At 42.8% G+C, this 24,771-nt stretch overlaps 1 protein-coding gene across 3 annotated transcripts in view; it reads right to left on the bottom strand.

Moving 5' to 3' along the window:
• Positions 1–24,771, bottom strand: part of CHL1 (cell adhesion molecule L1 like) — a 54,914-nt gene that overhangs the window by 8,456 nt on the left and 21,687 nt on the right. For all 3 annotated transcript variants that reach the window (XM_009645964.2, XM_009645965.2, XM_009645963.2), the window contains 14 exons: positions 18,763–18,894; positions 18,019–18,156; positions 17,210–17,321; positions 16,349–16,515; positions 14,624–14,789; positions 13,329–13,453; positions 10,299–10,400; positions 9,896–10,093; positions 8,959–9,029; positions 6,167–6,389; positions 4,496–4,611; positions 4,124–4,328; positions 3,770–3,892; positions 2,315–2,494 (listed from right to left, as the gene is read on the bottom strand). In XM_009645964.2, coding sequence (XP_009644259.1) covers positions 2,315–2,494; positions 3,770–3,892; positions 4,124–4,328; positions 4,496–4,611; positions 6,167–6,389; positions 8,959–9,029; positions 9,896–10,093; positions 10,299–10,400; positions 13,329–13,453; positions 14,624–14,789; positions 16,349–16,515; positions 17,210–17,321; positions 18,019–18,156; positions 18,763–18,894 — 2,058 coding nt within the window. The remainder of the gene's footprint in view (positions 1–2,314; positions 2,495–3,769; positions 3,893–4,123; positions 4,329–4,495; positions 4,612–6,166; positions 6,390–8,958; positions 9,030–9,895; positions 10,094–10,298; positions 10,401–13,328; positions 13,454–14,623; positions 14,790–16,348; positions 16,516–17,209; positions 17,322–18,018; positions 18,157–18,762; positions 18,895–24,771) is intronic.

Here is a 24,771-nt window from a genome sequence, read left to right on the forward strand (position 1 = left end):
GCATTACTCCTGACAAAAATCTGAATCTGAATGGTTCATTCAGAGGGGAAGTTGTTGCAGTTGTAGAGAAAGGGTATGATCTGCTCATTTAGCTATACAGGGAGTTATATTTATTTAATTGAGAGAAACTTTTTTTTACTAAATTCAGCCATTCATGCCACCGCAAACTCATCGTCAGGAAATGGGTTGCACATAAATTACAGGCTGGCAAAATTATGATTTACAGCACAACAATTTTCCCTGCACAGTCTAGTTTCTAGTGGTAATACATGCATACTCGCATATGTACATATTAAAAAAAAAAAAAAGGGATTGACTTTTCTTTCTTATTCCGGACTATAGTAGCAGGCATAACTGCAAATAAATGAAAGCAATAGCAGTGATGCAGATCAAGTCTATCAATGATAAAATGTGAATGAATCCATAGCTTCCACCTCAACATCTCCGCTTTCCTGGCAGAACATCTCGTGAAATTCTGAAATACCCACGGCGCAGCCTGCAAAGGCTCTATTACAGCAGTGGAAGCTATTCCAAGACTTAAAATGAACAATGAGAGCATTATGGTTTTATTACTAAAATTGGAACATAGTGGATATAGAATCACTGAATCAAAACCCAAAGAAACTTGGAGTAATCTATCACGGACTTTCATTTCAGAGGGCACCACATTTTATATCTGTCATTTACGTGGGTCATTTTAAATAATAAACTTTGACTTGCGAAATCACTCCCTTTCTTCAAAAAGAGAGATTGTTTTAATTTTGAGCAATCGCCTTGCTTCCCATACCACAGCTTAAAACCCCAAGAAGGTCACTGAAGAGAGTGACTGTTTTTCAGCCTCATCATGTTTACTTGAAAAGTAGCCGAACAATTTAGCCAGCAAATAATGATACAAAACTCTAATGGCATCCCAGCGACAGATGCAGTGTCCTAATTTAGGGTGGCTTGAGAACCAGCAAGGAGCACGCATTAATCACAGAACTAGGCCCTTGCGGCTTTTATTAATTCTACTACTCTATTCTACAAGCATTTCACAAGAATCAGTTGTTGCCACTGCTGAAAAAAAGTCTTAGGAAAGAAGGGATCGAGAACAAAATGAATGGCAACATTATCATCCTTCTAAGTGTCTCAGACAGGATGCGTTTCATAAAACCCGACAAGGTTATTCAAAGAAGGTAGAGACTTTCAAGTGGCCAAAAGACATTATTCTGGCTGCCCAATGAAGGCCAGAAAAGTTACCTAATGATGTGAATTTTTATGGTTTTAGCTTGAAAAATGAAAGGATCTTTTACTTTCTTTAATGAAGAATACATTTTAAATCATGCTGATAGATTAATAGTTGCTACTACACGAGTACCTGTATACCACAGTGGGACTGGAGGCTACAGGACAGTTGAGAAGGAGTTTCACTACTTGAGAAAATGGATGATAGCTCACAACTGGATCCTGCACTGCAACGTGATAAGTTCAAGGCACTTTTTACTTGCTTTACCAGTAACTAAAGAGAGTCTGCATCTTAGAAGTCCAATAGGATGTTATGCAACAAGGACCATTTTTCTATTACCTATCAACATTGTTCCAGACTCTTATCATTGCTAAAAATGATGAAGCCAGGACTCTTTTGCTTATCACAGTCTCCTTTTCCTTCCCCGTGGTAAGCGCAGAGCGATGATTTCTGATTAATAGCACGGACTTGTAGAGTTTTCAGACTTGCTGAGCACAGTACATTTTATTTCATTTCAGCTGAATATGAAAGATGAGCTATCATATAGTGCTTGCGATTTTCCTCTAAATCACTGAACATCAGTGTTTTAGGATAAGGTGTAAGTGGCACACTAAGGCTCACTTCCAGCCTCCGATAAAATAATAACAAATTAATGGAGCAAATGCACTGCAGTCAACTTTATGTTCATCTGGATTTTCCACGTGAAATACCTGCCCCCAATGTTGCTGGCATTCCCCCATGTTCATGCAAGGGCAGAATTTGGGTTTATAATATTACTGAGACCAGATTCTCTAGATCTTCGATTTTCTATTCATGACTAAATGCAATTCACTTATTCTAGTACGGTTTAAAGAGCTGACCAGTGGGAATAGAAACACAGCACTGTACAGCAAAATGAAACAGATAAGCTCTACTTTTCTGAAGAGCTGCATGGCTACATTAAAAAGTTCATTGATTGTTCTCATGGAAAGAAAAACAAATTTATTTCCTCTAATTACAAAGGAAATGTCAAGCCTGGAATATTCTCAATAGATTTTTCCATTATTGTTAGAGCTTCTCCACATAAAAACATATTGCCTATTAACTTACTCCCTTGAGCCATCGTTAGTCCTTCTTCTGTGACCGGCTTCCCACAGCCTTTGACTGTACAAGCCTTTACATAGAATTTGTACTTGGTACTGGAGCTGAGGCCTGAAAGCTTCCAGCTGAGCGTGGAGCGGTTGGTTACGGTGATGTCGTTCAGAGGTCCGATTTCATGTGTTTCATTTACTGAAAGGGAAGAGGCAGATTGGGTCAGATCCAGCGGCTAAAGGCTACGAACATGAAACGTGCCGTGCCTCCTGCAAGGGAGCCACTCTGCAGTCAGTAGGAAGGATGAAGTCTGAATAAGCATATTTCACCTTCCTGCCAAGTACTTAAATGGGATTTATCTCCTCCATGTCAATCTCCCAACTACTCGGTGAGCTATGACTGTGCTTAAAAAGCTCTCTGATTCTAGATATGCACATACTGAGTGGGAGGTAGAAATTACTGTCTCCTAGATCATTAAATATATATGAATTGCTTCTTGCTTTGCTTCCAAACATCTGCAAACTTTTGCAAGCAAGTTAACGGATGGTTGTTCTGCTCCGCTCCGCTCTGCCTTGGCACAGCTGGCAGCTGAAAGAGGGGTTGCTACTCCCAAACTGCCTAACTAGATGGATCCACTCTCTTCCCATAGTCGTCAAAACCAAAGGGAAGATCCAGCCTTCAGCCTTGGCTTGGCAGTTCTGTTATCAGCAGAGATAAGTGAAAAGTACCCAGGTTTATTTTTGTACATAGGACACAGTCTAATCCTGTTCCATCCTCAAAGAACGTATAAAATACCCCAAATTGTGGCCACACCTCACAGGTGGCGTCGTGGCAGTCTGGGACCAATACTGGATCCTGCCAGGGGTTATCTGCTCAAAATCTCTTCCCACATACTCAGTTCCTTCATAGGCAAGGAAGAAAGAAGCACCCCTGGCATTTTGTCGTTTCTCACTGCGATTGCTCAATAAGATGACTGCAGTGGTAGCTGTCTGCATTTCTGCTGAGGCACCGCACGGGGAGGAGGTGCTCACTGACATCATGGGAACGGCTGAAGTGCGCTCATGACAGATCATTTTGTGTTCAATAAGATTCACTTCAGTAAAATGCACCTGCAATTTATGGGTCTTCTTAAGGACTACGTGAGGTATAATTTGCAAATATGAAATAATTGAATGAGTGTACAAATGAATAGGGCATGGCAGCAATGTGAGCTTACATCGGAAAAGTGCATGGAAAACTTTTTGCTCTGGAAGATGACTTTGGCCTGCCCTCTAGCAGGCTGTGTGCTCATTGCAGTTCAAACCACGCTGTTCTGATGCTATGGTTGTTATAGGCATCTCAGAAACAGCCCTTCTCCTCACCCTCTGCTTTAAATAACTGCGCATGTAAACCTTTTCTTTCTTTTTCTTTCTTTTTTTTTTTTTTTAAAGTAATAATGCTTAAATATAAAAACGAAATAAAACAAGCACATACTTATCTGATATTGCAAAATGTAGCCAGTAAGGTGGCCGTTTGCTTTCTTGGGAAGTCCCCATGACAGAGTGACGGAGTCCTTGTCGAAGTTCAGGATCCTTAGAAAACGTGGTTGTTCGGGGACTGGAAGATACGGGATTAGCTTTCAGAGGAGAAGATTGGAGAGGTCTACCTCTGCACATACTTGTTAGATGAGGATATAGTGTAGCTCAAAACTTATAGATCCCCCTTCTAGTGAAGGGTTTTATCAACACTGGAGATTTTAAAGTCACTTTAAATAAGGAAATCAACTTGCCTTGTTACATGGACAATTTCTATTTACGTCCCTCCATCCCATATTCTTTTTTGTCTTACCTCCTTCCGGAGTTTCAAACACAACGGGGGAGCTTTCCGGGCCATCTCCTTTGGAGTTGTAAGCCAAAACAGTTAAGCGGAATTCACTGAAGGGCTCTAGGCCGGGAATCATCCCGTAGTTTCTGTCTCCTACAAACGTTAGGAAGTGTTTCTCTGGGTGATGCCTTTTTCCATCCAGCATGCTTTTTGTTTTCCACCAGCTGACCTGCATTGAGATTGGCATTTCTATAACAAATTCTGCTTTGTGGGGCTGAGCACAATATTGATTTCTCTCATCTTCCCAGAAATGAGAGACTGCAATATATCCTTGACCTGGGATTCATTTAATAGTTTATTCAACCATATACAATTATTTAAAGTGAAATTGGTAACCTTATAGCCTCTTAAATGTCCACGAACTCTGTCCCTTGGTATTCCAAACCAGAAGACTTTGACCAGCGTGCTGTTCACAATATCCACCGACACGCCGGAAGGAGCAGCATCTGGAACTGTAAAAACAAAAGTGCTGCATATTAAAGACACTTGCAAGAGCTCAGTTTCCCACTGCTCACAGCTACAGGGCTTGGCTTTCCAGCTCAAGCTGTGGCCGTTCAGGCAGCCTTACTGCAGGCAAGAAAAAAGCCATTCCACCTGCATCATCCAGTGGGTGAAATGGGCCAATAAATGTTGTTTTGCCATATCAGGGCTTTCTGCTGAGGGCTGGAATGCAGGTGCAATGGGACACATGAATTTCTACACCGGTATTTATGATTTCCTGTTTCAAGTAATGCTTACAGCAGTGAGAAGAATAAAAAAGAAAATATTAACACAGCACTCAAGAAGGCAATCATGAAGGGTTTGTTTTTTTTTTTATAATCAATTTCATTTTACAACTAAGCTCATTAAACAGTAGGATTTTAATCACTACACAACACAGAGAGCTATTATAGCGCTTGAAAAAAAAAAAGAGGTCTTGATCCATTGACAACTGAATTGCAACGAAGATTTTCCACTGATAGATATAAAATCAGATCCATCACAGACACACTAAGAAAATAAACATGCTTCGGGATTTCTTTCTCTTTGTTCTATTCCTCACCTCTCCTGCCATACTCACTACAGTATGAAGAGAAGATGCACCACCAAACCTTCCTGTTGCCCACCTCTGGGTGGGCATTCTCCCATCTGAACAGCACCAAGCCCATTCCCAGCACTGAAACCTTATGCTGGTGAAACACCAGGAAGCACCCAGCCAAGGGTGGGTATCACAAACAGCTGCTGTGATTTCGGAGCAGCCCAGGGCATCAATTTTCTGAAAAAGGGTGTCAAGGGGAGAAAGCCTCTCTGCCTGATCTGGCCTGGATGATGCACCACAATCAGAGGTGAGCAGATGCTGAGAAGACCTGGGGAGGGGACTCGGAGCAGGAGTAGATCCATAGCAAACCCTTACAGTGGAGGAAAACTTCACCAGAGACGCAGAGAGGCCTGAGAGGTGGCTGTGCCTCCCAGGAGCCACGGAAAGCCACTGGACAGAAACCCAGGCTGGAGAAGAGGAACTGTTCTTCAAGGACTCAATGGACAAGGTAACACCCAGCATACATGGGAATGTGGCACCATCTATAAATTCACTTACAACGCCCAGCACCTGAGTGTCTGTGCTTATGTGCCAGAGCACTTAACTTCTGACGGTGTTAAACTGTTGAATCGGGCCCAAGACAAGCTGAAGATTTTTTTTCCCACCAAGTACAACGTAAGGACTGCTACACTTCACAGACTTCTTATGGACTGTGGCCTTCAGAGAAGTATCCAGATTCAGCCAGCAACTGAGATTAATGAAAGCACAAGTGACCTTTCCAAAAAACCCCCCCTCAAACTCCAGCAAGCTGGCATCCATGGCACCCAGCATCAGTCGTATCTGCCTCTCATACAGCCCATCACCCTGGGCAGTGGCATTGAAGCGGTTTTGCCCATGGGCTGCCTAATCCATCACTCCATATCCAATCGTTTTGCATCACAAGAATCCCCCACGCAGTGTATTTGAACATGAAAGTTTCTGCTACTTACTGTCCTCTCCTGAATATCCGATGGTAACGTTTGGCTCAGGACCGGATCCTAAATTATTTACCGCTTGGACTTTGATCTCGTAAGGCACAAAGGTGGGGGTGTTTCGCAGGGTCAGAGAATGCTTCTTCACCGTCTCCTCGTTCCAGTCCGCCTCGACTCCCCGCTGCCGCCAGCTGACTTTGTACTCCAGCCCCGGCCCGTTCCTCTCCACAGGTTTCAATGGCTGCGGAAGAAGTTAAAAGAGATCCTCTCTGCCTTTGTTGCAGTAATCATGAAAGAGCAGCTACGGGGAGGGGGAAATCATTTTGGAGAGAGTGTTGTAAAATTGAGAGGGGGGAAAAGGGGAAAAAAGAGAGCTTCAACTTTTCGCTATCGGGTAAATTTGAAGACAACTGGAAGCAAAATGTCGTGACTTCAAGAGAAAGGTGGGTGAAAGATGGACAAGCAGTTGGATTAAAACCAGCTTAATCGCTAGTAGATGTATTTCTGCACACTACATACTTCAGGTTTTGTTTTGTCCCAGGTTTTCTTTTTTTTGTCCCAGGTTTTCTCTGTTTTCTTGTGTGACGTAAGACTGCAAGCCCTGTAACAAAACTAAAATGCCTGTTTTGGCATAATGCTGCGCGTGTCCTTTAGTACAGCTAAAATCTGTGTTTTATCTTAAAATTTTATGTAGCACAGCAAGTTGGGTCATTAAAATTTAGATTTGTTCTAAATATGCACCAAATGCTTGAAACTATGCCTGGACATTTAATGTGCAACTGCTGTGCTACTCTTTCTTTACTGATCAGCTGAAGAATTCATCGCAGCATGGTTCCCATCTAATTAACACTAATTTATAAAATATTAGAAGACATATAGTAATGGATTGTCATGAGACATTCTCCAGTTGAGTTTATTTCTCTGAAAATTTACTTCTTTAATTAACAAAGTTGACTCATCACCTGCACTACCAATAATGACGGGGTTTTTTTCAGTCCACTGAGACAGCTGTGGGTATTTCCCACCACATAGCCTACTTTCAATAATATTTAATTATATTTTGTACATGGCAAATATGTAATAACTGATATGTATCTAAGCTGCACAGGAAGTCTGTAATGAAATGGCTTTGACTTGCAAGAGCCAGCAGAAAGTGATGCCCCATCGACCTGCCTGACCGCCGCTCCTCATGCATGGGGGGCCTGAGGTCTGGAGGATCTGCAAAATCTGCAAAAAATTCCCATTTATCTGCTCTGAGGGTATGAGGACCTTTGGGATGACCGTGGCCAAGGAGCCAGTAGATAGGGCAGCTTTCTAACAGGCACTGCTGGGAGAATCACCTCCATGGCAGAGATCCCAGGGAATGGGATTTGCAAGAGAAGTTGAAGTAAAGAATTCCTACTCAAAAATAACTTCTCGTTTAGAGTTAAATTGCAGCACTGCTTGACTCTTATTTTGATCTCCCTTAATGCTGCAAATCCTTGGCTGAAAAGCGAGTCACTAATGCTCATCTGGTCTCTTAAGCCAAAGTAGGCAGATCGACATCGTTTTGCAGCCTTTGTCTGCCAGAAATACCATGTTCAGTGCCGAGCATTTCCTCTGAAAAGCATACGGGGAACACCATAAATAAATTAATATCCTGTTTACAACATTTAAATGATTCAACAAGATTTAACAAAGCCTGTCCATCCCATTTTCCCCTTCAGTCTCAGTTTTCACTTCTACTTTTGCCCTGTCTGAGCAGCGGATTACAGGCTCCCTGGCGAGGGGGAGCACCAACACAGCGTCGGTCACGGTAGCATTTCCCAGCCACGCCAGTAACTACCCCTCCGCAATTCCTCCGAGAGGCAGGACTCTCTTCCCTGACCCTGGGCTATGTAGTAGAGCAAGAATCCCCATTCAAATCCAAGTCACTAGATCTAGAGGGCCATCTCCTTTTGGCGTAATTATAGCCCAAACCATGAATTCACACTGGGGAAACATTTATTGTTCTTTGCTGCGAGCAGCAGATTGAGAAGTAAATCTCATGTAAATTGTGTTTAATTCCAGCCACAAAAAAATATGCTTCCTTCCACAGTTGCTGAAATTTGTGTTAAATGAAGGAATATATATCTCTCTCAACTGTTGGCACAGAAGCTGTAAGCTTAAAAGCCAGGGAATTTGAAGACTGGAAACCATCCTCAAGACTTTTACAGTTCCTTTGAAACACATGCTCAGGAGCTTTATCTACACGCCTTTAGTTCTTGGTGTAAAGATCCAAGCTCACGCTCTCTTGGCCAAGTGTTCTGCCTCATTTTTATACCTCCAGGCTGGAAGGGCAGAAGTGATGGGCAAACCATCCCCTCCCTGGGCCTGGCAGCTCCTCCTGCAGAGCAGGATAAGACCACGATTATTTTAAGCACTTTCTTGCATGCAAGTTGGACAGAAGAGCAGCGTACTCTGGAGGATTCTCACTGTGCTTTATAGGACTTCCATATATCTTCATAACCTGCAAAGTTAGATGTGAAAAATTGACTTTTGAATCAACATGGAACTAGGGGAGGAAATCCAGAACACATTTAAGTCAATAACAACTTTACCTTTGAGTTCACTAGCATCAAGGGTCCTACCTAAGGAATTTGCAAATATTTCCTAAAAAATAGAGGTAGTGGAAGGGGGGAGATGAAGTCAAGGGATCCATTTTTTTTTTCTTTTTTAACATGTTTATATTAAAACCACATTCTGATAAATTCCATGCTGCTTTACAAACTGTTGGTTGAATGGAGAACTGGTTTCCAATATTGTAGCACCGACAGACACCTTTGCCTTACCTCCCATTTCATCACCATTTCGTTTGGTTCAGAAGCTTCAACTCGGATGTTTTCTGGGTTCTTGTCTGGAGCTGGAACCACACAGGTGACAAGGTTAGTTTGCACATCCTGGGGTTTATTTGCATTTATTATTTAAATGCAAAAAAAAAAAAAAAAGGACGCAAAAAACCTTTTCTTATTTCCATATTACTGAGAGTGAAAAACACCTAACCAAAAAACGTTCATGAGATTAATTACTTGGATCAGCAAAGCTGCTGTGACTGAAACGCATCATTTATGCAGTTTTGATTCCTAAGTGCCCTTGTTGGTTGGAGCCACCAGCTAACACGGAACTGTGACTTTTGGATTTCAAAGCACCAGATGTAGGGGGATTACGAGGAAGAGCTTTTTCTCCCTATGGGGATAGTAAACAGAAGGTATGTCATTAGTGGGACACACACGGCTGAAAAGCTGGAGAAGGACCTGAAATTGAAGGAAAGGGGGGCAAAAAGAAAGAAAAATGCCGGGGAATGCAAATGCTGTGCTGAACAGTTGGCCTCTAAAATGACTTCCAGGGACACAAGGTTTCCTGTCGCAGTGAGAAATGCCCCGTGAATGGAGATTTTTGACAAGCTTAGCGCTGCTGAAAGCCTCCCCATAAACCTCAGAGATCGTCTCCAGCAAGCCCTTGTCTGTAAAGGGCTGCAATGGGCTTTAAAGGCGCAAAATTAGCCGGGCTCCGGAAAGCCGTATGCTACCGGTACCCTGGTAGGAAACATCCCGCTAACCATGGCAGTGCAGACTCCTCCTTTTGGCATCCCTGGGCTGCCACTGAGCAGCAAAAGCAGCACAAGCGTGCCCGACTTCTTCACCCCCTCCGAAGCACAGGAGGGCACTGTTATTCCCAGCAAAACACTAAAGATATTCATAGTCTAGAAAACTAGATGGCAGTGTTTACCAGCCGGAGGTGTTGCGTAGCGCAACGACGCTTTACTAGGCTGGCTCCTTCCCACAGCGTTCACCGACACGACACGGAACTGGTAATTCATATACGGGGCCAGCGACAGAAGGGCTGTGGTATCGTTCCCTGGGGCTCGGGTTAGCTCCTGCCACCTCCCCGGCTCCCACCGGTTCTCTTCAAACTCTATAATAGACTCTGGGGAGGAAAAGGAACAAAACGAAAGGAAAAAGGCAAAGCCTGTATAAACACCTTACGAACAGCAAGGATGGAAATTAACTTAAATTAACTGTCATAGTAAAACTGATTAAGTATGGCTGTGAGCAGGGTTTGTTTCTGCTAACAGCCAAGATGTGCCATAAAGCTAAACAGTGCAAGATGCTGCTGCTAAAATCCTTCATACCATTAACAGGGCTGTTATGGCTGGCCCCAGCCTTCCAGGATAGCCGAACACTTCGGTTTTGATTTTCTGAGAGCCGAAGATCTTCTGGCGGATCAGGAACATCTGAGAAATAATGAAGAAGTGTCAGGAGCACGGCAAGCTATTTCTGTTTGTCTTGGCTTTTTCCAAAGGACTGGAACAGCAGGTTCAGTGTAGCAGGTGATAAAACATCTTTTGATTTCAAAATGGACAAAATAGAAAAGCGGGAATTGCTTTTAAAGATCCTTTTATTACAGAAAACCAGGCTCAATCTCCTGGTCCTGCTTTCTCCCTTGTAAATGCAATATCCCTAATATCCCTTCTCGAGTTCATTTCCACCTACTCTCATTACTGTGCTTGTAGTAACAGATTTTTCTTTTCAAATCAACACTAAGATCTATTTAATCATTAATAGATATTGATACTGCTCTTAGCAGAAAGTTGTATTAGCACCATGTGGATTTACTCTGGTGCAAAGCAGTGGTAGAAGGTGAGTCAGCTCCGAACGTTATCGAACTTGGCCTTTTAGAGTATGAGTGAAAGGATCACATTCATTATCCCAGCCGTGGGGATCTATATTAAAAGGAAACAAGAAAATTCATTACCTGTCAGCTCAACTAATGCTGTCCAGAGAATATATCAGCGTCAGGGTTGGTGCTGGTGGGTGTGATAGCTGCACTGCACTGCCTGGGGACAAGTGTGGGACTATACAAGGCTCGAGCACAGGACTACCCTGCTGCTGGCAGAGCTCACTTTTTGGGGACATGGTCTTAACCAGGGCTGAGGTTACCAGCACCACCGAAATGGGCTGCTCCCTCTCGCAGTCCCGGGAGACGGCAAGGGGGACACAGGTCTGCAACATGCCCTGGTTTCTCAACAGCATCAGGGGCAGAAGGAGTGATCCTTCTTGGGGGTTGGACCAGATGACCACTAGTGGTCCCTTCCAACCCTAAACATTCTATGATTCTATGATCCGTAGCATGGGCCATTCGCTAAATTACCTGTAATTGAATGAATGCTTTCACATTTAGTGGATTCTGACTGCTAGATGTTTATCTTCCTTAGGTCTTGCTTTGACAGGTTGCTGTCTGGCCACACTGGATTAGTTTGGCAACTGCAATGTATAGGGCCTGATGTAAAAGCGTAACTTCTCCCTGCAGGGGGCTGACGGTAGCACCTTGTCCTTCCAAAGTCACACACACGCCCCCTCTTACACATAGGGCTGGTGTTTCAAAATCTAAAAAATGTACAGACCAAGGAAACGAGATTGCACAGCTTCGGTCTTTGGCCTCCTCCTGCCTCAATGTCCCAACTACATTTTTGGCTGACGATGTTATTTCTTATAGGAAAACCAGCTACCTCAGCCACCAAGATTGTCTCTGTCATTAGGAAAGAAATTAATTGGGTTTGTACTGAATTTTGTTTGTACTTAATAATGATATTGAGTTTTCTTGTTTATCTCAGGATACCTAAAGAAGTTAAAAAGGTTATATTTGGGTTGGTTTTTTTTGCTTTAGTTTTCTTTGCATTTCTTTCCTGTATTTATGTTGTACTTGGGAAAAATCAGGAAAGCACAGTTTAATCTACAGGCATCTTGCTGTTCTATTTGTGGAGCATATCTGGTGTTAAAATTCAGTATATTAATTTAAAGGCGGCAATCATGCATCTTAAAGACACTCATCCCTCTATCTGTTCATTAGTCATGGAATAAAGAAGTGTTCTAACTGTATTTCCTTTGCTCTTTGTTGCCCATATTCTGATGTGTCCATCTATCCCATATTTAGTTCTTTAGCCACCTCACAAGTCTTTCATTGCAAAAGAAGCCTGAATTTTTCATTTGGAAAATAACAGATATTGTTAATCCACCAAGACCTTTCTTATATACAATAAACAAGGGGAAAAGAGCACACGACTGTTTTTCCTCTTTTGCAGATCACCTTTGTAAAAGGCAATAAAGTGCTTCATGAAATTTTCATAAGTAATGTAACAAATAGTCTACAAACATTTTGAATTATACAGCACTAAAGAACATAGTACCATAAATAATGTGCATAGCATCTTCTTAATTTACTGTTTACTGAAAAATACTATTCATTTAAAGTGTGAAAACATCTTGAAGGTCAGATTGTCTCGGTTCTTGTTGCAAACACTGCCAGAAATAAATGAAAACATAACATAAAGCAAAATTAAATTAAATTAAAATGATGCTAAACTTTCCACAAACCAGAATTTTAGCTATTGGCCGATGCCCTTAGGTACAAAGGACTGCACATTACTCCACAAGTTCACCCCCTTAATTTCAAGTGGTCCTTCAGATGGGGAGGCAGGTGGTAATCACAGAATCCCAGAACGGCAAGGGTTGGAAGGGACCTCGGGAGATCATCTAGTCCAACCCTCCTGCTAAAGCAGGTTGCTCACACAAGGTCAAGCTTCAGACTCTGTGGGTCAAGGCTTTTATCTGCTGTTGACTTGCTCTTTGCCACTGGACAATAATTTACGCTCAGATTCAGAGCGATAATTAATCCTTTTAGGTGCTTATTTTCCACTGATCTTCAGAGGAGTTGGACATCTAAATACTGGCCTCATGTCTTTCTTCTTCAAAACATAGTCCAAGAGGTAATTTGTGTGCAAGTCTTGAGTAAAGTGGGGTGAAGGACTGACCAAGGACTTCAAAGCAGAAGCAGAGCCATTCTTGACATGCTATTACACCTTTCAGCCTGGGCAAGCTCCTACAGCCACTGTGCATGACTCCTGAACTGAGAAAAAAGGCTGCCTCATCTTAGGAATAACAAAGATTAAATATAAATGAAAAGTTTGAGTCAGCATCCCCACTCCAGGAGATACAAGGATAGCACAACCAAGGTTAACGACAGAGGGACATTGCACCTCTGTGAAATTGGGTTATTGAGGCTCTGTAACTGAATTGGGTGAAAGAAGCAAGCAAGCAGAAGTGCTGCAGTGGCATTACATGCTGCACGGAGCTGTGTGCACACCGGGAAAATCTCCTCTTACCAAGAACAATTAACTGCGATTCGGCTGTGACACTGTCCAGAGCGGTGCTAGCCACGCAGGTGTAAACTCCTTGATCTTCCAGTGCCACACTTGATATGAAGAGCGTATCCCTGTCCAGAATGATCCTACAGGACAAAAAAAAAGAGATACTTACGAATAAGGACGAGAAGAATCTGTAAGATAAGCATAGGACAGACAAACACCACTGTTCTCCGAAAAAACGTTCATAAAAAAAACTTGGTAATGGGACATTTTGAATAACATAATTGCGCGTTAGGCCTATGACTTTAAAACGTAATTGTAGTTGCATTATACACTGTGCTGTAGATCATTATTTGTATTTTGTAGCAATTTAGCCTCCGTGGCTGGAAGTTGGCATGTCTCTCTTGGTCTGAAAAGAGCCACATTGATATGCATCAGCTGAGTGTCTGGAACATAGGATTTTGGCACATCGTTAATGAGGCAAATACATGGGCTTTATGTCCAAATTTTTGAAAGGGTTGAGTACAACTGAGCATTCCCAACCCACTTGTGTAATGTCCAGTGCACCAGGGAAAGTTGGCATTAACCCAGGCACATGGGCTCTGTTGCAGACATGGCATTTGCTTGGCGCTATCTCCCCACACTACGTGGCCTCAGCAGGATCTTCAACCTCTCCAGCACTGCGGTATTTCGGAAACCATCTCTCTTCTGTGGTAATTAATAAAGACATCTGATTGCCCGCTGTGGGGCCCTTCCTATGGAATAAAGGCTGAGCTTCATCCCCCTAAGGTCGATGGGAACACAAGAGTAGGGCAACATTCAGCCTGCACTTGCAAGTCCTAAACTCATACGTAGGAAAAACTCATTGCTTTTAATCTGTACAATTTTAGGCAGAATCCCAGACATCTTTTTTTACATTCATTTTAACACTACAAGGACGTGCTTTGGCCAAACAGGTATAAAATAGGGGAAAATAATAGTTCCACTGAAGTGGAGAAACAAAACCCCAGCTGACTGGGGCTAGGGTTGTATTTTGGGGTTGAACCAACATTAATGCAATATTCTGCTGTGATGGCGAGAGAGTTAATAAAAAGCAAAACCATTTGCCAGCCACAGCTCAAAATTAATATAGATGCATGTATATTTATATGTATATAAAATGCAGATCTATTCACTTATCGCATGAAGAATTCTCGCAGACATAAATTTGCATTTCAAGCTATTAGGTCTCATGTTTATTGAAACTCATGTCCCCACACCATACAGCATTATTCAGCTGAGATCAAGAAAACTTTTGTTTCTTCCCTGCTTACCTGCCATCTTGCGTGCTGTTGACTGGCAGCTCATCTCCATCTTTCCTCCAAGATAATTTAAAACTGTGTTTCAAGTGTGAATCATACTCAGACTGACATTTCAATAAAATCGAATGTGATTTCAACACTCGGGGGTTCTTCGGAGTAACAACAAGTTTTGTAGCATCTGATTGATCACAGTAAAACACTTTGATTAGAGCAGAGAGAGACTATTACATCAAATTTTCACCGAGCACTTCATATCTAAAAATCAACCTTAGGAGCAACGATCATGTCTTTTTTGTTACATATACAAACATTTCAAGTGAAGGATGGTTGGTTTTGAAATAGATATTTGCCAGGATTTAATTTTCTATCTTGAAAAGTTCTTTTTTAGTTCACTCCAAACTGAAAATCTCCAGGAAAAAAAAAAAAAAAAACAAACCACAAAAACCAAACCCACAAAAAAATACTCACAGGTGAAAATCCTTGTTAGCAGACTGTCATGAAATGGATGATAAAAAAAAAAAAAGCTTGAATATGATTTTTATGTCCAATTGCCATTTGAAATAGGTTTTGGCAATGATCCAAGAAAAATTACAAGCTTATTAAAGTCAAGTGAGAAAAAATTATTGCAATCAAGTTTGTTCTTTTAATTGACTAATCTGAACGCAGAAACAGATGAATAAGTAAGAAGAAAGCAGTTGGCTGAATTTCTTTTTACAGTGAAACGTTGCTCTGTGAGAATTTCATTGTACATTTCCATGTTTATTATCACTGTAAAATTTACAAAGGAAAGGGAGTGAGTGGAAACAGAACACAAAAAGGGTGCTTCTTTCTCAAGTTTGTCATGGCAAACCTGTATCTGAAAGCCCTTTTGAGGACTCTTCTAATTTAGTATTGAAGGTGTTTGGGGTTTTTTTTATTGGCAAGCCCTAAATCCTAAATAAATTTGTATACAACCCACTAAATTTAACCTGTGTGCTCAACAGAAGCTGTTCGCTACCATCACCCCTCCAGGGAAAAACCCTCCTGCCCAACCAACCAAATAAATCCCTTAAAACAGAACTAGAGCACAAGGTATGCATCTGAAATGTATGAGCAAATGCATTTCAGTAATTTTTTATTCTATTTACAAATATTTGTCAAGTTGATAATGAGGCAAAGGCCCACTGCAAAGCCCTCGAACCAGCAGCATCCCCTAACCCGACCTGCTGCAACGTGCTTGGTGTTCGCTGTGGACATTAATTCAGTTTGGGATGTGCCTTCTGACTGATGGGTGGCAAGTAGCTTTAGGAAAGGAGGAAGCCCAGAGCTGTGGGCGATGCAGGGACCCTGCCTGGCTCAGTCAGGACCCCAACAAGCCCACGAGCACAGGGAGGGCTTTGGGCTCCCAAGGGTCAGCCAAGAACCTGCTCTGAGTGTAACAGGGCTGATGGCAAGAAGGAGGGAAAATCCTTTCATGATAATAAAGTTAACAGATCTGGGAAGTAAACTGCAAGTTTTTGGTGGCTTATGCAGCTTCTGGAAGTGTCAAGAAGAAAGTAAACGTCATGTATGACCATGGAGAAATCGCACAGAAAAACAGAGATAATTTCGGGTCTTAGTATAGAGAGGATTGATAGTCTCACAGAATAAATCTGTATCTTGGATTGAGTATTGACTAATTACTTATTTACTGAAAATTTGTAAATATAAAACCTTAGGAGATGCCAAGGGTCTTTCTATTCATAAATGAGACACTACCTCTTATATCCAGGTTAGCAGTGATTGCTCTTTTTCCAACAGAGTTTGCAGCCCAGCAAGCGTATGATCCTGAGTCTTCTTTCTTTGTTTCTTTGATCTCTAGGGTGCCATTCTTGTTTAACTCGTAGCGTAATGTTGAAAGTGGCTCTATGCTGTCATCCTTTGTCCTAAAGAGGATAATAATAGTTATGGGTTATGTCCAGGGCTGCAGGAACTGTTATTTCATGGTTAACAGATATTGCAGGGGGCATAGGAATTTTGGGAGCTGGTCTCAGCTCTGCCACTGAGCAATCAAGTCAAGATTAGCAAATCGCTTTCCCCACGCGCCGCAAATCATAAAGGGACTTAAGCTTCCTGCAAAGCAAAACCCCACTGACAGCGTCTAGCAAGGTCTTTAAACTAGTCTGGCTGAGTCTTTAATCTATAGCTGTCATCTGCAATTTCATTGCACCTGTCAAGTGCTATGACAGTCCTGTGATTTCCAACCATATGGAACCATTTCCAGGTAAATATGCTCTGTAAGTCATCGTGTTTCCACCTCAATGATGTGTCCAAACTTAAAAAGTTGCTAGCATCAAACTAAGGCCGACAAAGCTGCAGCAGGATTTGGCTGTATGGCTTGGTTTAATGAATATCCCAGCACTTGTCTCACATGGGTATTGAGGACTTTCATTAAGCTTTTTTAGAAACCAGTTCTTCTTCTTGAAAGTGCATTTAAACATGGAATACTTATATTATATACAGTTTTGTTACAAATTCCTAATTTTAACTCCACAGAAATAATAACTAGCACATTTTTCAATGTCTGGGAAGCCTGTATGAATTTATTTCACGCGAAAACATCAGTTCTCAGTCACTTACCATCTAATATCTGCTGCAGGCGAGGCGAAAATTTCACAGTGCAGGAAGGCGCTGTAACCCACAACTGTGGCATAGTTTTCACCATCCGAGGTCAGTATTAAGGGAGCAATATCTGCAGAAGAGAATGCAAAATGAGCAGCACTGCATTTCAGAACTGGGAATATAAATACTGCCCCTGCATCGTCCCCTTTTCCAGCAAAGGTCAAAGGCTTAGCCACTTAATGGGAATTTCACTGCCTTTTGGAACCAGTTGCACCGAGCACCTGAGCTCTCATAAGCGTCACTGACAAAGATAACAGTGGTTGACTGCTGGAGATGTCAGAAAACGAAACATCAGTGTGCTCCAGGAGAGAAAACAGAGTTGGTTCTGCTTCCTCGAGAGACCTCTTTTATTAAATAACTTCCTATCACTCTTTTTTTTTTTTTTTTCAAAGAATAGGATGAGCATCACAACTGAAATTAAAGATTAACAACACACTTAATAATTCAAAACCAGAGTTGTGGTCACAGATCAGCTCCCAGTGGCTTTACTACACTTGAATTCCAAAGGTTTTGAGCCCAACCACAACCATGTTTTTAAAATAAAGAATAGAGCAAAGCTCATGAGCATTATGCTAAGTATATAACATTGCCCATGATAAGGCTTGTTGCATCAGTTTGGACAACACATTTCTTAAAATCTGGGGCCAGTGCAAAAGAAGGACGACACGGTTACAATCCCCAAGCTGCTCTGAAGCATTCCATCAGCAGAACGGGACACTTGAGTTTGATCTTTTCTCATGGACAGGAAAGGCTGGGAGGGCACTCACTGAGGACGTTCACGTTGGCGCTAGCAAGGATGGTGCCGTGCTTGTTGCTGGCCTCGCACTGGTAGACAGCACTGTCCTGAAGCTGAAGGTTGGTAAGGCTGATCTCTCGGGCAGAGATTCTCCCTCTGAAGGTCCTACCTGGAAAGACCCAGACTGTATCAGGAGACAGAGAAAACACCACAACTGTGGAGTTCACAGTCTCTCCTCACCGCTGGGAAGTCAAAGGCAAAGCACATCTTAAGGATCAAACCAGGACCTTGCTCAACAGAGAGCTAGATGCAGAGCACTGCTTTTGCCAGCAGCCGCATGGCCTAAAGACAGCACTCCAGAGCTCCAATTCCTAGTGAAATCCCCACGTAGACTTTTTAAACCGGTAGTGACAATACTGCTGCACCAGGGAGCAGGCCTGCGCTCCCCAGCCACGCAGTCATTTGTGCCTATTCAGAAGCACAAAGAAAGACCAGGAGCCCTCAATGAACATAAGCTACCGCAGAACCCCAAAAGATGGGAGTGTTACGGGGTGAGGCAGAGGCTTATGGGTACCACCACGCCACAGCCCTGAAGCTTTCACCCCATCTTTCTTCAAGATCCCATTTAAACATTACCTTTATTAAGTAAATTAACTCATGTCTCAATAGACACCAAAACCAAACATCACTCAGTGTGTTAGGATTTGTGTGGGTGCAACACAGGCACATCCCACCCGCCCACCACCTAAAGGAGGACGCTGGACCTCGCACTTACTATCGATGGGCATCCCGTTAAGTTTCCACTGAATGGTTGGCTCTGGGTTGCCAATAGCTTCACACAGCAGCACAAGATTTGTTCCTACGCTGTAAACACCACCTTCGGGCTCCTTTATCCACCGAGGAGGCTCTGTAAAGAAGAGACACAGCAGGTATCAGGTGCACAGTGAGACAAGTCTAACCCTGCCATTGCCATGGTCCTCCAGGAGATGGCAAACGCTGCCAACGGTTCCCAGCCAGCTCCTGGCAGCCGACTCTGCAGCTGTGTTGTAGCCCTTGCAAACTGATGATACAAAAGGTAAAATTAGCATCAGCACGCATCTATTTCTGCCCTTCAGACTTTGTGAAATGCGAGTGTCAGGGAGAGCGCGTAGGGAATGGGCAGTGCTTGTCCAAGTGGAAAACAAATGCAAATGGGAGGTGAGAGGCTGGGGAAGGAGGCAAGCCTGAACAGGCTGGCGTTTTCACAAGGACCCTCAGACAGGAGACCGCGGTCTGTGACATGAAGTGGGACTATTTCAGCAACTCAAACAAGATGTAAATACCCATCCAGCTCAAATCCCCCTCACTAGGCATGAGCAAGTGGCTTCCACCGACTCGCCCAGGAGGGGCCGGAGGGCAGGGTACAGCGACGCGGCAGAGCTCCATGACAGCATGCAGCACCTCCATCTGCTCATCTACGCGTCCTGAGGAAAGGCACAGTGATTTTTCGATATTCTGAATTTCCAGCATGCGTTCAGATGAGAGGCTGATCCGTAACACATTTAGCAGTGGTGGAACATTCTCAGCACTGGGGATGAGAGCACCTTCATCCAGAGGAGCGGTCCCGAAAGGCTGCCCGCAGGGTGGTGGTAGAGGAGCAGCAGTGTGCTGCTGCATTCCCTGCACTCTCCTCTTTCCCAGCACTGCCAGCTAAACTGGGGTACCTCTGGGGGAAACCCTCTCCTCTGCAGAGAAGCCTCTGAGCATCAGGTACCCAAACCATACACAACCATAAAGGAGGGAGGGGAACCAAGGGGGGATAAAAAGGCATTAATCTGACGAATGCTTTGTTCTCTACAGACTGAATGCAGGTCCCTGAGCCTGCCTACCCTTCAGCCTCAATCCAAAACACAGCCTTGAATTCATCATTATCTCCCCCTGAGAAGCAACAAACTTCCAAATTTTAATTCCAGACCTGACACTACCTCTTCTGCATATACTGGGCAGACCACTGGGCCTCTTCCCCTGTTTCAAAAAGATGAGCTAATGTATGGGAAACACGAGGATTCATTAGTTAATGCTCATAACACGCTTTGAAGATTAACAGGGCTGTTGCCTGGTAATACATCTCCAGATGTTATCAGTGTGATATGCTAAAACAAAGCACCATTGCTCATATTCACACAGATATATTAAAAAACCCCACCCCTGAAGCGTGATACACAAGAGCTTCTACACACAAGTCCACCAGTTCCACAGTAGAGCGCCCATGAAGAGACATTGTTAAGCAACAGCTAAAGGCTGAAGTAAAATTCAAGACACTGAAGGCTTATTGAAAATTATAACACCTTTGCATTTCCTTCACACAGTGCAGATTTCACCTCCTGGCTTGCTCACCCAGGGCTGGTTGCCCTCCCATAGCACAGCGTGTGACGTGACCGTACTCGTTATGCTTCCTCATATTTGGCTCTGGGAAAAAAACTCTGCAAACAGCAGAACATTTTAGTTTTGCAGACCTTTTTCCTTCTCTCTCTCTCATATACATTATGCTTCCATACGGAAAAGACAGGTCAAAGGCAGGGAGGTGAAAAGCTTTGTAACAGTCATGATTAATTTGTTGGCTTTGGGGGTTTTTTCCCTCTAGGTCTGCCACAGACACAGTACTTGAGATGGGTATTTCCTTGTTTTGGGAGAGGTGAGACACCAAGCACAGACAGAATACAAATCACCTGATGGACCACTTCCTATTTTCATCTGTACGTACACGCTGGAAGTCAGCTGCAGACATATTACACCACTGCTTTCCTTTCTCAGTGTGGCAATTGCTGTGGTTGCCCCAAGAACGTGGTGCAGCTGTAAAGCCACAGGCAACAAGATTTTGCCAAGTATGAAATGTAATTTCACGGAAAGGCTGAAGAACCTCTTTTCTGTGTGGCAGATACGCTATACTACTTGTGAGTATATAAAATATAAGAATAACAAAATCACACATATTTTTTAGCAACTATAAAACCCAGCGGTTGGCTCGTCAAAAGAGTTAACCTGTGCGAGCAATACAGTATGGCAAATACTTCACTGCATAATATATTCTTCTTGGTAAGAGTTATACATGTGGGGCTCCTGATTAAGAGTTTTATGTACTTATGGGAATATAATGACTGGTCCAAAAATAAAAGTGATCTAAAATGGGCATCTAGTCCATCCTTCTGCAACAGAGCAGGATCATCTGCACCCAAAACACCCCTGATAGATCCAAACCTTCACTAAGCCTCCCAGGCTGCCTATGGCTGCACCATGCTCTTCCCCACGACTAGAACAAACTTTTAACATCTAACCAACTTCTGCCTTGCTGCAATTTAAGTCTATTGTATCTTACATTATCCCAAGGGAACTTTTTGAAAAAACCTTCAGTTCGTCTGAAGGCTGTTAAGCAATCCCCAGACTCGAATGCCATGCTTTTGAGCTCGGTGACTTACCCTTGCTGCTTTCTCTTGAACTGTCTTGAGTTAACCCCAGCCTTGATGAAGCGCACGATATAAAACATTGGGTTTTGGTTATGTTACCTGAGGCCTTATAAGTTCTCAGTAGTTTCTCTTACAACACCACTTTTCTTTACACTTTCCAGGATGATTTTTGCTTTTTCTGCAAGACTAGTATTTCCAAGTTGTGTTCAGCTTGTGATCCAGTATATCCTCCAGACCAGTCCAACCAGACATTTTCCATCCTGTGCTTATGAAGCCAATTAGTGCTGCCTGATGAGAATTGCTTTGCACTTGTGCTTACTGAAGCCCATCCTTTTTATTCCAGACCATTTTCCCAATTTGTCAAGATCATTGCAGATTCTCCTCACGTCTTCCCAAGGGCTGGCAATCCATCCCACTTTGGGGGTATCATCGGCAGCTTCAGCTGCAGTTACCACCTTGGGGTCTGCATCCCCGTTGAAGCACTTTTCCAGAGCAACCCAGAATTACAATTTGAGCCTCATTAAAACAACCAGCCATGCTTCTGCCTCACATTAGTTTCATCTATTTTATTTTTCTCCAGCTGAGTAATGAAAGTATTACAAGACTTAACTGCAAAGGCCCTTAGCTATTATATCATTACTATAATTAATCATTATATTGTAATAATTATTTCTATTAAACACAGTCTAGGAGCCTCAGTCAAAATCAAGGTACCATGAGATCAGGCGCTGTGATAGTGACAAGGTTTTGATGTTATATGGACGTTTTATATCGGTTTGGGGGATTATATACAATAACCAAATAAACAACCATTTGAAGTCAAGACAATTTATGGACTTGCTTAGCTTTTTTTTTTTTTTTAATAGTTCTCTCTCAATCCCATAACAACAATGGAGTTTTTGTGCCTGTTCCAATGTTCCAGGCTACATCTTTCCTTGCAAAGAGAGATTAAAATCCTCAGTCAAGCAATTTGCTAGCTGAGTATTTTCATATGCTTGGTAATAATTGCCTGAATCTTTGCCCTCAGACTACTGTAAGATTAGTAAGTGGGCTGCATGCAAATACCATTAATTAAGACTGTTATTTAGAAGGCTGGGGTATTGGTTTGAGATCCTCAAGAAAGCAGAACAGAAAATGTGACATAGTGCAAAAATGATAGTAAAATCCTGATTTACACACCAGCACTAGATTGAGAATGGTTGGCAGTTAATAACTGAGATAATTTTTCTTCCATGTTTAATTTTCTTCTCCCCACGTGCATCCTTTGAGAAGAGCCTGTCAGGTGCGAGGATGCCCTACGTCAGCAGAACCTCCCTGAAACCAAAGGAAATTAATGCTCACTTCCACCAACTCAAGATCTGCCCTTGAGTGCGCACACAGGAGTCACCGCAAGAATGATGAACATGCCCATCTGTGATTAATGGAAGCGACATTTCCTGGTTAGAAATTCTAGAAGATGACGGTGTTTGGGCTCCATTTTACCTTGGTACCCTGCATGTGAGGTGACACCTAATAGGAAGAATTCCTGCTAGTGTCAGTACTCATCATTAGTTACACACATGGAAAATGAATTTAATAGCAATTGCAAAAGCATTCTTTACATTGCAAGGGCTAGAGTGGGGTTATTTCCTAATTTTTTTTCTTTTTTTTTAAGGCACTTGTTTGTTAATGAGCAGGAACAACAATTTGCCGGAAAGCTTTCCTCCCTCTAGAGACTGGGGGAAAAGAGGGTCAAGATTCTGAACTGTTTAATTAATGTTATTTCTCTGGTATTTTAGTTTTTGCAGCTCCTGCACTTTCTTTGAAGGATTCAATTTTCACAGCCGAGAAAATCATAGCCAGATTGTTAAAATATTCAGCTACAGCAGAGATGCTCCAAACCATCTGGAATGATTTCTAGGAGTCAGCACTTCCCCTCCATCGCAGCTGAAAACTTGCCATGCCCTGGTATCCCCCTCTGCCACGTTTCCAGGAAGGGAAAGAAGGCTGCAAGACACAAGGTGGTGTCAAGTGAATGGGGATGATTCGTCACATACTGGGAGGAAAGGCTTTTCCTCGGCTGACGAGTAAATACAGAGCAGGTAGCTGAAAGTGCCTTTCCTCCCGCCAGGGCTCCGTCTGACCGCGGAGTGGGAAGAAGCACAGATTAAAATGAAGCAGTTGGCAGACTCCAACAGTTTAATACTGCCTGTGATTTTTTTTCCCCCTCCCGCTCTGTGGAGCAGAGGTTGGACCATTTTTCATCAGTAAAGAGAAAATGTTTTCAGCAAGTTTTTCAGCTGTGCTTCAGGACTCTCATTCTGTAGCTATTTATGGGCAGCATTGCTGAAAGAGTTGCAGCGGCCGTGATACTTCTGCAGGGCTCGCTTGTCTCTGCTAAGTCTCACTTGGAGCTCTGCGTTGCTCCTGGAAAAGAGCATCTGCACCTGCCTCATGGGAAGGGCTCACACCTCCAGGGTTTGGGGAGTAGAAGGGAGAGAGGAGGGAGAGCAGACACCACGCACGCCTATCTGCACTCTGCAAGATGCCTGTTATGAAGGTATCTTGGCTGGCTTCGTTAATCTGCCTTCTTCTAGCAGCAACGTAAATAAATGATGACTAAATGGATGCACAAACATACCAGGTTTCTCCATTTTGCTAGCCCAGCACAAGCAGCCAGCACTCACCCCTTCAGCCACCAGACCTGGGTGTATGCTCGTGCACAGGGCTGCACCACCCTATGCACAAATGTATGATATGCATGAGCATAACCCTAAGACTATGAATGCTGCTAATATAGCATTGGTCATCCTTCCAAGCACACGGGCCTTGGATGCTCAGTGGGATGACAAAAAGGGTCATATTTCAATTTTTTAAATGCTCAAAAATTAGTAGAAAGTATTTTTTTTTACTTCATTTCCTAAGTCTTTATGATACTTTTTAGGGGCTATAGAAACCACTCTTGGCTCAGGTTGTCCCTATACAAAAATGATAGCAAGGGAGCACATGAAGGAGGGGAAGAGAGGGGTGGTACCACGTTTGCTCACTGTGTTTTTACAATCCTCCCTAGGCATTCACTTTTGGTGGAAGCCAAAGAAAGGAAATTGAGCTAAATGTACCTCTGATCTGGCCCAGTAAAGCCATTTTCACATTCTTTAAAAGCAAGTAGAATAGCTAGATCTTTCGGTCTGACACTCAGATTAATAGAAGACATTTCATCAATATCTCTGCTTGACTAATCACACCTTCAGAATATTGGATCTGCTCGCGTATTTGTACTCCTGTTCACCACTTTGTAGAGCCTTCATAGTTCAGGAAAAAAAATATGCATTATTTCTTTTTTCTTTTTTTTTTTTTTTTTT

This window comes from Egretta garzetta, unplaced genomic scaffold (genome assembly GCF_000687185.1).
Source record: "Egretta garzetta isolate BGI_Z169 unplaced genomic scaffold, ASM68718v1 scaffold228, whole genome shotgun sequence".
Classification (NCBI taxonomy): Eukaryota; Metazoa; Chordata; class Aves; order Pelecaniformes; family Ardeidae; genus Egretta; species Egretta garzetta.